General features: G+C 36.7%; 1 protein-coding gene across 1 annotated transcript in view; it reads right to left on the bottom strand.

The window, feature by feature from the left end:
* Positions 1–7,613: 7,613 nt before the first annotated feature.
* LOC149780372 (argininosuccinate synthase-like) overlaps positions 7,614–13,869 on the bottom strand; it is a 48,356-nt gene continuing 42,100 nt past the window's right edge. The window contains exons 13-14 of the mRNA XM_089937273.1: positions 9,974–10,039; positions 7,614–9,469 (exon numbers count right to left, since the gene is read on the bottom strand). Of these exons, the coding sequence (XP_089793399.1) occupies positions 9,424–9,469; positions 9,974–10,039 (112 nt within the window). The 3' untranslated portion in view covers positions 7,614–9,423. The remainder of the gene's footprint in view (positions 9,470–9,973; positions 10,040–13,869) is intronic.

The raw sequence follows: 13,869 nt of genomic DNA, 5'->3' as shown, positions 1-13,869 counted from the left end.
ACGTCACTGAAAATCAAAGCAATTTTGAGGTCGAAGTGCAACAATACTTGAATGAAAACAAAACTGTTGCTGCCTCTATGAAACGACAAGTGTCCCCCGATATTAAACGGTACATCTATCTGTTGAAAATGTATGCAGGCTATTATTTTAACTGTAAACATCTGGCGGACACGAATGCTGTCAGACTGAATACTCTGTTTGGCAAAACCTTGGACAAAACTAAACGAAGTGTCACCCTTGAGTGCCATAAAGTGCCTCGTCGCCAGCTAATTAAATTTTCGGACGGCAAAAGGTTGTCCTTTACATTTTCTCCTGAATTGTTTGATATTTTGGATGGAGACCTCAAGATGATCAAAGTTAACAACTTGCTACCCATCGCTGACAATTTGACTTTTGCGAGGATTTTTATTTAGGTAGAAATGAACCAAGGATTAAATTTGATATGTGTGTACTCCACTGTGGTGGAGTACAACCTGGTGGGACAAACGTCCGTACCGTTAATGCCATTCATTCTTGTTAAAGTGGATTCTGCCGGGGCTAAGGACATGGAGGGTGGAAACACCTATTATGTTCACCGTTAATGCCTCACTATTTAACCGTCAGTAAGTTGTATTTCGACAGTGCCAACATTGCTATAAAAGAAGATCTGGGACAAAATATTCCATTTTCCAAAGGAAAGGCCATAGCGAAATTCCGTTTTCGAAAACGATTCTCTAACAACTTGTAAGGCATGTATCCTGTGTACCGAGGAGTTGCGCAACAGCAAGGACATGGATTAATAGATATGTTGAAATAAGCGTTTCGTTCAGTGGCCCCTATTTTCAAACCAATTGTGACGCATGGATTGCACACCTTGAAAGATGCCGCTTTGACGCACCGGAAAGAATTTCTCCGAATGGTCATCATCGATAAACAAAATCCCAAAGAAGCCTTCTTGAACGCAGGCAAAAGTATCTTGCTTGAAACTGGTAAAGACATTTTGGTTCAACGAGAAATTCATATAAATGCCCTGGACGCTACAGAGTCAACCATTCCTGCTTCCCTGACGCCACAGGTAAGACAAAGCTGAAAGAGACGATGAAGACACCCCTCCAAAGTAAGTCACACCAACAGAGCTAGAAAGACCAAGAAAAGAAGTACCGTCCGAGACTTAGAAGTTTTTAGTTATTAAATCACAAAGATAAAAAATGATGCACCGAGAGTCTTCCGAATGATCCAAGTCGGAACTGGACCTGTTTGCCATGCCACCATGATGACGATACAAAAATCCCATGTCCTCTTTGTCGACCTCAGCCCCCATATAATTTCAAATCAAAGGACAGTTTGAAGATTATATCGATCTAAATAACTCAGTGATACAAACGGACGACACCGTTCCGGGAGACAATGTTAGAGTAGCTTCCGTCAACAATTTTGTGCATTCCTTGTTCAGCGAAGTGGATTTGTACTTGAATAACAAACTCCTCAGCATCAGCATGGATACTTACCATTACTAAACGTACCTGGAAAATATCTTGATGTCGTACGGAAAAGAGGCCAAGAACAATCATCTGGATGCTTGTGTGGTATGGAAACCTGACACAGCAGGCGTGGACAAGAACAGTCCTGACAGCAGATGACGATTCTCGCAGTGTGGGTTTTAACTATCGTCGAAAGAAAATCCTGCATTGACGTAGTTTAGAACAGATGGATTGTTTGCATTTGGACGTATATTTGAAAGAAAAGTATTTGCTGAACCGGGTGGATATCCGCCAGTGATTGACTCGCAGCAGTATCGTTTTCCATTTGATGGCTTACGTGAACGAGTACCAAACCATCATCCAAAGAAGCCAGATTCTACGTGCGACGCATGGAAGTTTTACGTATAGTAGGAAATTAAATCAGCCACACATTGAGAAGAACGACCGCCAAGTATCTTATTCGACGCGTGGAAGTGAAAACGTTGACCATTGTCTATGGACTCCGATCCACGATTGAAGATCATCTGTTCCAAGGACAGTTGCCCAAACTTTTAATCGTTGGTATCGTTAGCTACGAAACCCTCAAATCACTACAGAATGTTCTAGATCGAAGTCAGGCGAAATGGCAAAATCTTGTGTACCAGACCGTTCGTATCTAACTTTGCGCAGAAGAATTACTTGAGATCTAACTTGTCCCTGTACGAAGCCACTGGACAGCTAGGGACCAACACCAGCCACGGCATTTCGTACGACGAATATGCAGGAGGCTACAGTCTGTGGGCCTTTGCTTTCACTCCAGACCAAGGCAGCGAAGAGGGATATTTCCACCCTATAAAATCTGGACATATTGTATGCCGAATTCGACAAAACGATATAAATCAACAGTTTAAGAGAAGTCATTCTAGACCATTAGAAGCTATGGAAGACACGTATCCCTCTTTGAATGGTAGAGAATCTTTGGAAATGGAATGGGAGGATATGGTGGGAGCAGAACCCAAAGACAAAGACGAAGAGGACGTGGTTGTCATGTCCATATGGCCAGAACAAGAACAACATTTAGCTGTCTTGTTTCCTCACGATGCTTGTATGGAATACTTTGATTCGTATGGATTACCACCTTTGGAAGACGACATCATCGACTTTATGTGAAGAAATGCTCAGACAACTCGCTTCAATAACGTGAAATTACAAGGCACAGATTCCATGGTGTATGGGCAAGATTATTTTCTTTATCAACGCAGTCTTGGATATCCCTTAGAACATTTAGTGACTTATTTAGATCGATGGTTTTGTGACTGTTATGGATATATCTTGTCTTTAGCTAGGAAATGGTCCAATGACCTCCCTCAGTGGAAGTCTAGCTTGACTTTACAACTTTGTCAACCTTGTCAAAAATGTGTTCTTTGATATTATATGAATTGTTTTATTGTTAGTTGTTGGTTGTTTGAATAAAAATTGTTATGTTTTAAAAAAGGTTTTGGTGGTTTGCTTTCAAAAACACTGTGATTATATGCTCTTTGACTTCTTTCTATCCCTCACCTTGAGATAAACTGTATAGCGTACCTACCTCACCTAAAAATAATCGTATGCGTGTTTTCTAGCGCGTCCGCGCTTGAGACCTATAAATCGGGGCGATCTCCGGTCTGACCATCCATTATTGACTCGTCCACCTATAAAGATGTGTCCATGGCTAGCCAAGCTGAACGAAGCCCACGTGAATTTACATCGTGTCAGGCAAGTGGCCTATGACCTGATAGACGAGGCCGTTAAGGACGAAATCAAGAAGGAACAAGAAGAATGGACGGATAAGTACAGACTTCATAAACAGCAACAACAGCAGGAGCCAGAATGAGGTTTTGTGGACTGCCGTGTGGATACAAAAGAGTTCTCCTTCTCTTTCCGAAGAAGCAGACCCTATCATGTGGGAAAGCCTGCAGCCAGACGGGGACACAGTCTTAGGCGATACAAAAATTACCCTAATCCAGTTAACAAAACAGCCTTTTTCAGGGTTACCCTCAACCATCTGGAAAAGGGATTCTTGTCAAATTTCCAAACTATTTATCTGTCTTTGTGTTCGTTAGTTAAAATATAGAAGTGTGCCTATAAACACTTCGTTTCTCTGGCTTTGTAAGATAGTGTACGTTTGTGTGTGTGTGTGTGTGTGTGTGTGTGTGTGTGTGTGTGTGTGTGTATGTATGTGTGTGCGCTTCTGTGTGTTTGGATGTGTTTGTGTGTGGTTGCGGACGTTTGTATGTGTGTATGTATGTTTGTTTTCTTCCTTTAGCACGAAACTTATCCCTTGAACAAAAATGTTGCATGTGTGTGTGTTTGTATGTGTTTGTGTGCGTTCACGTACGCTTGTATGTGTGTGTGTTTGTTATCCTTCCTTAGCAGAAAACATCCTATAACAAAAGTGTTTGTATGTGTGTGTTTGTATGTGTTAGTTTGCGTTAGCGTCTGTTTGTATGTGTGTGTGTGTTTGTGTGTATCTATGTGTTTGCTTTCTTCCCTTAACAAATTATGTTCCCTTAAGAAAAAATGCTTGTATGTGCGTGTGCGTGTATGTGTGTTGGTTTTCTTCCCTTAACAAAAAAACTTATCCCTTAACAAAATGTGTTTGCATGTGTGTTTGTTTGCGTTTGCGTAATTTTGTGTGTGTACATGTGTTTGTTTTCTTCCCTTAGAAAAACTTATCCCTTAACAAAAAAGTGTTTGCATGTGTGCTTGTATGTGTTTGTGTGCGTTCGCATACGTTTGTATGTGTGTTTGTTTTCTTTCCTTAGCAAAACACTTATCCATTAACAAAAAAAGTGTGTGTGTGTGTACGTGTTTGTATGTGTTTGTGTGCATTAGCGTACGTTGGTATGCGTGTGCGTGTTTATCTGTATGCTTGTTTGTTTCTTTCCTTAACCAAAACAATGTTCCCATAACAAACAAGTTTGTGTGTCTGTATGTGTGTATGTGTGTGTTTGGGTGTGTTTGTATTTTTTGTGTGCGTTTGCATACGTTTGTATGTATTGTTATTTTTTTTTCCTTAACAAACGCACTAGTTGATTTATGTTCATCAATCTACGTTTGTGTATTTGTTTATTAGTCTGTGTCAATCAAGATGTATCTCCTGCATCACCAGGCGATGTTTTTGCTTTTTGTATGAACGGTACGGGATCCCGATTGAGGTCAGCCAATAGACCATTCTCAGAATGTGTTCATAATATTCATGTGACTCTGGGTCAACGAATCCAAAACGATGCTAAGCTAGGAACCAGCTTCATTTTACCTCGCAACTATGGTTGCTACAATTGATACTGGAAAGTGAAAATATCGTGACGAATATTGTTGTGTTCCGTTGTGCAATGCCGATGCTAGAATTCACAGAATTTTCATCCGAAAGGAAGATGGAGCTTCGTAGAAAATGAATTGCTGCAATACGTCGTGATGAGAGGCCGAATTTTAAGATAGGAAACTAAATGATTGTTGGTGTGTTTGTATTTTCTTTCAACCGAACGATATATATATATATATATATATATATATATATATATATATATATATATATATATATATATATATATATATATATATATATATATATATATATATATATATATATATATATATATATATATGTGTGTGTGTGTGTGTGTGTGTGTGTGTGTGTGTAACGCTCCGGTGGCCTAGTGGTTCGAGCGTCGTCCTCGGATGCAGGAGGTCGTGGGTTCTATCCCCGGCCGTGTCATACCAATTACAAAATTGGTACTAACAGATGCCTCGCTGGGCGTTCAGCATTAAGAGGTTAGTGTTAGGACTTGTCGGCCTGGTGTCAGGATAATGTGACTGGGTGATATATGTATGTGTGTGTGTGATTTTTTTCCTCCCTTTTTTCTTGCATATTCTGGCTTTTTTATACTATAGTGTTATAATTTCAATGGCCTGCGCTGAAATAATTGTTTGAATTTTTTGACAACTAATTATTGCAACTAACTCATGGTTTATTGTTTTTTTGGAGACACCCGTGATAAAATTCTCAACGAATGCAAAAGAAATAGCTCTCAAACAACTCAGATCGTTACTCGATGTACAGTAGAACGCCATTTTTTCTCGATCTGCCTAGCTTAGCCTCATTTTCACGAAGCATTAATATTCATGAGGATCTCATTAAAAATGGTCTATTGCAACATTGTTGACAATATCCAGTACTGTGACGTCACCCCACCTGTTCCATTCACATTGTCCCTATACAGACCCAATATGTTTTGTCGCTATACAGGCCCAATCTTTTGTCCGTATGAATTATGTCCGTGAACCTTCCCAGGGGGTCTTTCCATGTAATTCACATTGTCCTTAAAATATTCCCTCCTGTTCATTTCCCCTTGTCCGTCGACAGTCCCAATCCATTGTCGCTATGCATTCACGTTGTTCAATTCCCCTTGTCTGTAGAGTATCCCACTCATGTTAAATTCCCCTTGTCCGTCTATAGTCCTACCCATCTTAAATTTCCCATGTTAAATTTCCTCTTGTCCGTATATCGTCCCAGGTGTTCTGTAATGGTAATTCTCACTGTCCGTGAATCGCCGTGAAAACTTTAACGCTTGCATGGGCGGGACATATAACTTTCTATAACGCCAGGCGGAGCGGGACACGTAACATTATATAATGCCTGGAGGGGCGGGACATATAACTGTATATAACGCCTGGCGGACATTGCTGCTAATGTCTAGTACCATGACATCTCCCCACCTCTTCCATTCCTATTGTCCTAAGACGGACACAATATTTTTGTCCCTATACAGGCCCAATATTTCCATGTTAAAACCACATTGTCCCCAAAGTGCCGGTCCTGTAATCCCCACGTTAAAGTCCCATTGTCCCCAAAGAGCCGGGACACCTTTCTGACTGAGATTTCCATTATCCCCAAAGAGGCCCGATTCACTACTCACGCGAGTTTGTATAAAAACTGCATTAGCTGCAGCATCAAGATACAAATAGATTCGTCTTCGTGGAACATTCGATACCGAACACTTAAATACATGCGTATGATACAAAATTTAGCAGTACAAATTCACTTTATATTTGGTAACAGCATTCCCAGAAATAGGTCAAATAAGGTCTTGAAAAAGAATTACAAACTAGAAATAATTACATCCATATATGATGTGTAAGTGATACGATTTGTTGACATTTATGTAAAGAACATTCATTTATTAGGTTAGTTATGTTTAACATTGTTCTAAAAATATAATAGAAACCAAGAAATATAATTAGTGATTCAGTTACACATTAAGCATTTGCCGAAATTTAAATGTCGCAGTGTTCTCATTAAATGTTATTGAAGCATTGATTTAATAAAACGTCTCTACGGATGTTCGATGGTATATTTAAAGAAACTTTAACATGTCGCAGTGTTCTCATTAAACGTTATTGAAGCATTGATTCAATAAAACGTTTCTCCGGATGTTCGATTGTATATTTAAAGAAACTTTAACATGTCGCTGTGTTCTCATTAAACTTTATTGAAGCCTTGATTCAATAAAACGTCTCTATGGATTTTGGATGGTATATTTAAAGAAACTTTAACATGTCGCAGTCGAAAGATGAGATCAAACGTTAATAGCTAGCATGTACTCACGGTTGTAAACAGCACTAGAATCGATTTGGGGTAAAATTTGCGGAATGGAATCATTCTCGTAAATTACGTATTGGTATATGGTTGATTGAAATATGAACAAGTTACAGTTCAGAACGATTAGGTTTGCATATGGCACTCTTTTCTTCTTTTTTCTTTTATGCCGAGGTAATGGAACTTTCTCCAAAATATACAATTTTACATGTGATCGGTTTGTAGCAGTTATTCTTTCCTCTAGGAAATGTTCTATTTAAATACATCTTCCTCTGATAAGGAAGTCACCTTGTTGCCCTAAAAAGAAATTTCATTTTCCCATAAATCCTTGTTTTCCTGCAAACGTTATATCATCGCTGTGCATTCCATAGTGAAACTTATGCTAAATTCTGTCTTATATTTTTGTAATTCCTAGTAGTATTAGAAATGGACTTGAAGCATTCTGGGGCTTGTTAGGGTATAATACAAACATCACTCATATACATGTATACTTACAATTTTCATTATTGCCTAAAATAAGTGAAAAGACAACAATATGTAGATAAAGATATTTATTTATCCATATATTTCTGTCACAATTTATGTTAGATAACAGTCAAAGAATATTAGGTTCATTGTGAACGAGTCATGCTTTTCGTACACCAACAGAATGAATCTTTATGCTCTCAGTTGCTGAATAAATCAACGTGATGAATCAGCTTAATCAAACTGATGACTCAGCATAAATGTAAATGATAATTTAGACACGGATGCATCTTAAAGACGATGCAGTTTGTAGGACATGAAATGTCCTATCGGATAACTACGATATATTTCGTACTTTTCACTTGTAAGGGAAATTTTTATACGACTCACTAGTATGTTGAGTTGGAAAAGAAAATGTGTTTTGCTTGATTACTCGATAATACAATGGCAACAACAACAACAACAAAAGAATAATAACAACAGTATGAAAATTAATTCTGAAATTAAGTGCAACATGATACTAAGCGCCATCGATTTGAAGGAACAACGCTTTCTTTTTCTTTTTCAACTCTTCTGGAATCTGAGTTAGCCAACCCAACCCAAGACCTCTCTCTGTCTCTGTCTGTCTCTCTCTCTCTCTCTGAGTGATGTATAATGCCCACGCTGATACGTTCCATTTCAGGTACTTGATCAGTGATGGTGCTAATGTTGTTTAAATACGATCCAGCTACGTACAGAGGGTAAAGAACAATTTTTAAATATTGTTCCTTAAATAAGGTCTAGTACATGCTAAAGTAAAGAACACAGTTTCTGGTCCCTGTTACATTAAAAAGCTCTAGTAGACACAGAGTCAAGAACAGTTTATGGTTGTTGTTACATTAAAAAGATCTAGTAGACACAGAGAGTCAAGAACACAATTTATGGTTCTTGTTACATTAAAAAGATCTAGTAGACACAGAGAGTCAAGAACACAGTTTATGGTTCTTGTTACATTAAAAAGCTCTAGTAGACACAGACAGTCAAGAACAGTTTATGGTTGTTGTTGCATTAAAAAGATCTAATAGGCACAGAAAGTCAAGAACACAGTTTATGGCTATTGTTACATTAAAAAAATCTAGTAGACACAGAGAGTCAATAACACAGTTTATGGTTCTTGTTACATTAAAAAGCTCTAGTAGACACAGACAGTCAAGAACAGTTTATGGTTGTTGTTACATTAAAAAGATCTAATAGGCACAGAAAGTCAAGAACACAGTTTATGGCTATTGTTACATTAAAAAAATCTAGTAGACACAGAGAGTCAAGAACACAGTTTATGGTTCTTGTTACATTAAAAAGCTCTAGTAGACACAGAGTCAAGAACAGTTTATGGTTGTTGTTACATTAAAAAGATCTAGTACGCACAGAGAGTCAAGAACACAGTTTATGGTTCTTGTTACAATAAAAAGATCTAGTAGACACAGAGAGTCAATAACTTAGTTTAAGATTTTTTTTACATTAATATGCTCTAGTACATACAACGAGTAAACAACACAGTTTATGTTTTTGTTACATTAATAAGATCTAATAAACAGAGTCAAGAAGATAGTTTATAATTCATTTCACTTTAGAAGGATCTTGTAGATATAGTGAGTAATGATTGCAGCTGCGAGAAATTTCAAGCAAACGTTTGGCATTTACCGCTGTAATGTAACAAAAGTCTATAACATACATATGAATCTTTGAGCGCGTACACGTAATAACGCAGTATGAAACAGGAAACGCTGTCGAACAAGTCTGTTATCTGTTTGAAAATGCATGGACTGTTAAACCGCCTCAGAACTAATACCCCTGCACGATAAGAAACTCCATTGTCATCCTGTCCTAACTTCATCAACTCCTTTATTTTCCATCTTTGTGTTTTCGAAGACGTTGATACTCTCTCAATCTGCAAAACATATTTCAACACAGTCAAATAATTTCATTTTCTTCGATAAAGCAAATGATTTAGAAATAATGTCTCAGTCAATCCGATGAAAACGACATAGAAAGCAAACGGTAGTACAGACTAGGTTCACAGACGTATTTATAAGATGAATGAGATGGAAATATATTTGTGGTTCGCTGACCTGTATTTATAAGATGAAGACAACATAGAAATAAAATGGAAATACTGACTTATTAGTTCACTGACTTTTATCTATAAGCAAATGGAAATATAGACCTGGTGCTCTGACACACACACACACATACATATACATATATATATATATATATATATATATATATATATATATATATATATGTAAATGGAAATATAGATCTGGTTCACTGACATTTATTTATATGATAACATGAAAAATTAAGCAATAAAGGTCAATTTAATGACACATTTTTTTATTTATTTATTTGTTTCTTTGTTTCTTTATTTATTTATTTATGTATGCCATACCTCAAAGCGTTTACCCTGATAAACCCATTGGCATCAACAGGATCATAGTCTCCCTGCACATTCATGCTGCATCAGAAAAAAAAGGAAATTATAAAAATTACGTTAGCATGAAAAAAGCAAATAGGAATATTTTAACCATCCCTCACCATTTTGTGTCCTATAGCTTTAAAACTTTTATCAGTGAATTACCTGGAATCTTTTAGATCTCACGCGTATATATATATATATATATATATATATATATATATATATATATATATATATATATATATATATATATATATATATATATATTTATATATATATATATATATATATATATATATATATATATATATATATATATACATATATATACACAGAAAGAAAGAGAGAGAGAGAGAGAATAATAAAAAGACGACATCCCATTCTGTATTTGGAAACCTCCTAGCTCTCCTAGAGTCGATCTGTACTATAATCAGTACAAACAGCAGCAGCGGTTTATTTCTACATTCAACGCATACAGTTACAATGAGGTGGCCTAGTGGTTAGAGCGTCCGCCTCGGATGCGAGAGGTCGTGGGTTCTATCCCCGGCCGAGTCATACCAAAGACTTGCAAAAATGGTACTAACAGCTGCCTCGCTTGGCGCTTAGCATTAAGAGCTTAGTGTTAGGACTGGTCGGCCTGGTGTCAGAATAATGTGTCTGGGTGGCACATCATGCCGCATGTCTGCGGCATGATGCCCCAGTGCGAGACATCACTATAAACTGTTACACTGCAGACATCGTAGTGATATGATTGAAAAATTGTTAAAGCTACGTTAAAAATCCTAATCTTAAAAACAAACAAACAATGAGGAACCTTGAGTATTTCAAAACGATTTTTATTTCATTCGCCAACTTTGCCGCGTGGTGATTTGGAATACACGGATTTTGGGGAATTTAAATGCTTAAATTGAATCTCACAATAAAGCACATTGCTATAATTCCAGTTAAGTAGAACTGTATATATTATGAACTAATTGAACTTCGTTCCTGGCCTCAGGTTCTGACTTTCCGGTGGGATTTCCCTCACCGGAATAAACAGTATATCTATTAATTTTTGTAACTCTGTGTGTACATAGAGACAACTACAAATAATACGTTGTTCGATATCAACAATAGCCCGTTCGAACTAAACACAAGAGGAATTATTTCCGGGTGCGCAAGAAATCAACCAAGAAAATCATTACATGAAAAAACAGTTTCCGCTTGCGGAATAAATAGATGGTCGGTATAATGAGCAAATCGGATGATTTTTCAGTTAAAAAGAACCATCAAGATTTTGTGTAGATATTATGCAAATATGATTTTGTTAGAATAGACTAAATTTGAGATAATAATAATAATAATAACAATAATAATAATATAAACTGAGCGAAATATTATAATAACAATTTATGAATCTGATATGTGGACATACAGCCATTCAAATATCTTTTTAATCAGTATAGGCATCGAACAAATGTTGTCCTTACAACATCTCGCCGTTATTTGACCCCAAGTCAGGAATTTCGTATAACTGAATAGAACATGCGTATGTTTCCATAAATATGATAAATAAATAGCATGAGACGCATATACTTCCAAGATAAACTGCAAACACTTCAAACAAAGCTACTGATGGATAAATGTGAATGAAATAATCTCCTCAATCTATCCAAATGTCGAAAGCCTTGAGATCCTTTCGTTCAAAACGTTATTTTTGTTCTACAGTTAATGCGTCCGCGAACACAGTGCTATCGTATTCGAAGAGATTTCCAAATTGATTTATTTTATCGACTAGGCAATATGGGACGAAAACGTAACAACGCAGAAATCTGAGGAAGAAATACTGTACACGATCGTTTTTAATTAGAATTAAAATTAAACTGAAATATTTGCCATAATTATGTTGACCACTTTTTCAAAAGTTATGAAATCAAGAAAAGATGACAATGTGAATTTCCTACTATAAGTTTAATTGGTAAGTATTGATAACTATTAGGACAGAACTTTTAAGTAAAAGTATTAGCATTGATATTTTCTCTAAATTGTATTAAAAGTAATTTTTATTACATTATATTGAACGTAATTTTCCACTAAAATATATTGAGATAGATTTTATCTATTTGTATAATACAACTGTATGCTATTTTATAAATATCGCGCTTTACGAACAGGTGCAGAAATCCAAAAAATACATTTTGCTCGTATCTAAATGTCAGCAATTGTCAGCATAACATACATTTCGCTCGTATCTAAATGTCAGCAATTGTCAGCATAAAATACATTTCGCTTGTATCTAAATGTCAGCAATTTAGATTGGGAGGGGGGGTGAGCTGCTGAACAGGCAAATTATTAAATCAATAATGGATGAGTTACGCAGGTGATTCACAAGACTCAAGCAAACTCACGATAAATCTGTAACTGTAAATAAGGATTATCGCGAGTAATTCCCAAATTTGTTAAAAGGTCTAGAGAAAACAGAATGGCTCTTTAACGTAACTCTTGAAAAAAATGCCAAACCATATGCCTGATCTATCCCAAGAAAGGTTCCTATCCCTTTACTGAATAAAGTTCAAGAGGAGTTGGATAGAATGGAAAAAATGGGTGTTATTTCAATTGTTTTTTTTAATGAAAGGTACACGCCTGGTTGTACCAGAATCACTTCAAAAAGAAATCCTGGAGAAAATTCACGATGGTCACCAAGGCATAGTTAAATACTAAGAACGCGCAAAAAAACACGTCATTTTGGTGGAAACGACTAAGCACACGGCTAGAACACTTGGTAAAGTCCTACCAAAATTGCATCGAAAACTTAAGAGATCAAGCTGAACCATGAATTTCCAAGTCGACCTTGGCAAAACGTCGCTTCAGACTTGCTTGAACTGAATGGTCAAACATATCTCTTGGTGACTGATTATTTTTCACGATTAATGAAAATAGCAAAATTGCAAGGCCAAGGTTCAAAAGCAATTGTGAATCATCTCAAATCAATCTTTGCGCGACATGGTATACCAGAAGTATCAGTTTCAGATATTGGTCCGCAAAACACATCCGCAATACTCAAAAAATTTGCGATAAATTACGGATTCGGGCATTTTACAAGTAGTCCAAAATATCAACTAAGCAATGGTCTGGCCGAAAGAGCTGTTCAAAAAATTGAAAGAATGATTAAAAAAGCAAACGACCCTACATAACTCTTTCGACGTATCGCAAAACACCATTACCGAATGGATATAGCCCTGCTGAATTACTGATGGGATGAAAATTAGAAACTACTTTGCTAATGGCAACAAAACACAACTGAAATTGCTGAATTGAATGAAACTGAAGAAATCGGAAAACTATCAAAGGCAAACTCAAACTAGAAAATATGATAGTCGACATCGCGCCCGAAATATGAAAAAACTTCAGGTAGGGAATAAAGTATGGAATAAAGATCATTTTTCTTCAGGCATTGTTAAATCTGAGGCATCTTACACCTTGTTCATACGTGATAGTAACTGACGAGGGAGAGATACTGCGTAATAGGAGAAATGTAATTCCCATGCCTACCTCACTATCGGAGCCTCTCAGAGTGACTATTGCAAACCCTGATACTTTGTCTGACTCAGATGAAAACAGAGCAGTGCCAACCAGTCAAAACGGATATTTCACACGTTCGAGAAGACTGTAAAAATCACCTGAAAGACTGAACTTGTAAAAATGAAGTTCAGGTAGCTTCTTTAGAAATGCGGGCATCATATCACGTTTCGTTTTAATGTTAACTTTCGCAGGAGGGGACATGTAATTTAAGCCTTAGTCTAATTAGCTTTATAATATCACTCGACAGTAAAAGTAATGGATTAGAAATGACACACACCAACAGCTGGTTCATGTTATACATTCACTAT

The sequence above is a fragment of the Sinohyriopsis cumingii genome, chromosome 16, assembly GCF_028554795.1.
Source record: "Sinohyriopsis cumingii isolate HCF-2022 chromosome 16, ASM2855479v2, whole genome shotgun sequence".
Taxonomy (NCBI): domain Eukaryota; kingdom Metazoa; phylum Mollusca; class Bivalvia; order Unionida; family Unionidae; genus Sinohyriopsis; species Sinohyriopsis cumingii.
The sequence above is the reverse complement of the archived record's forward strand: the minus strand, read 5'-3'. Positions and strand labels throughout refer to the sequence as shown.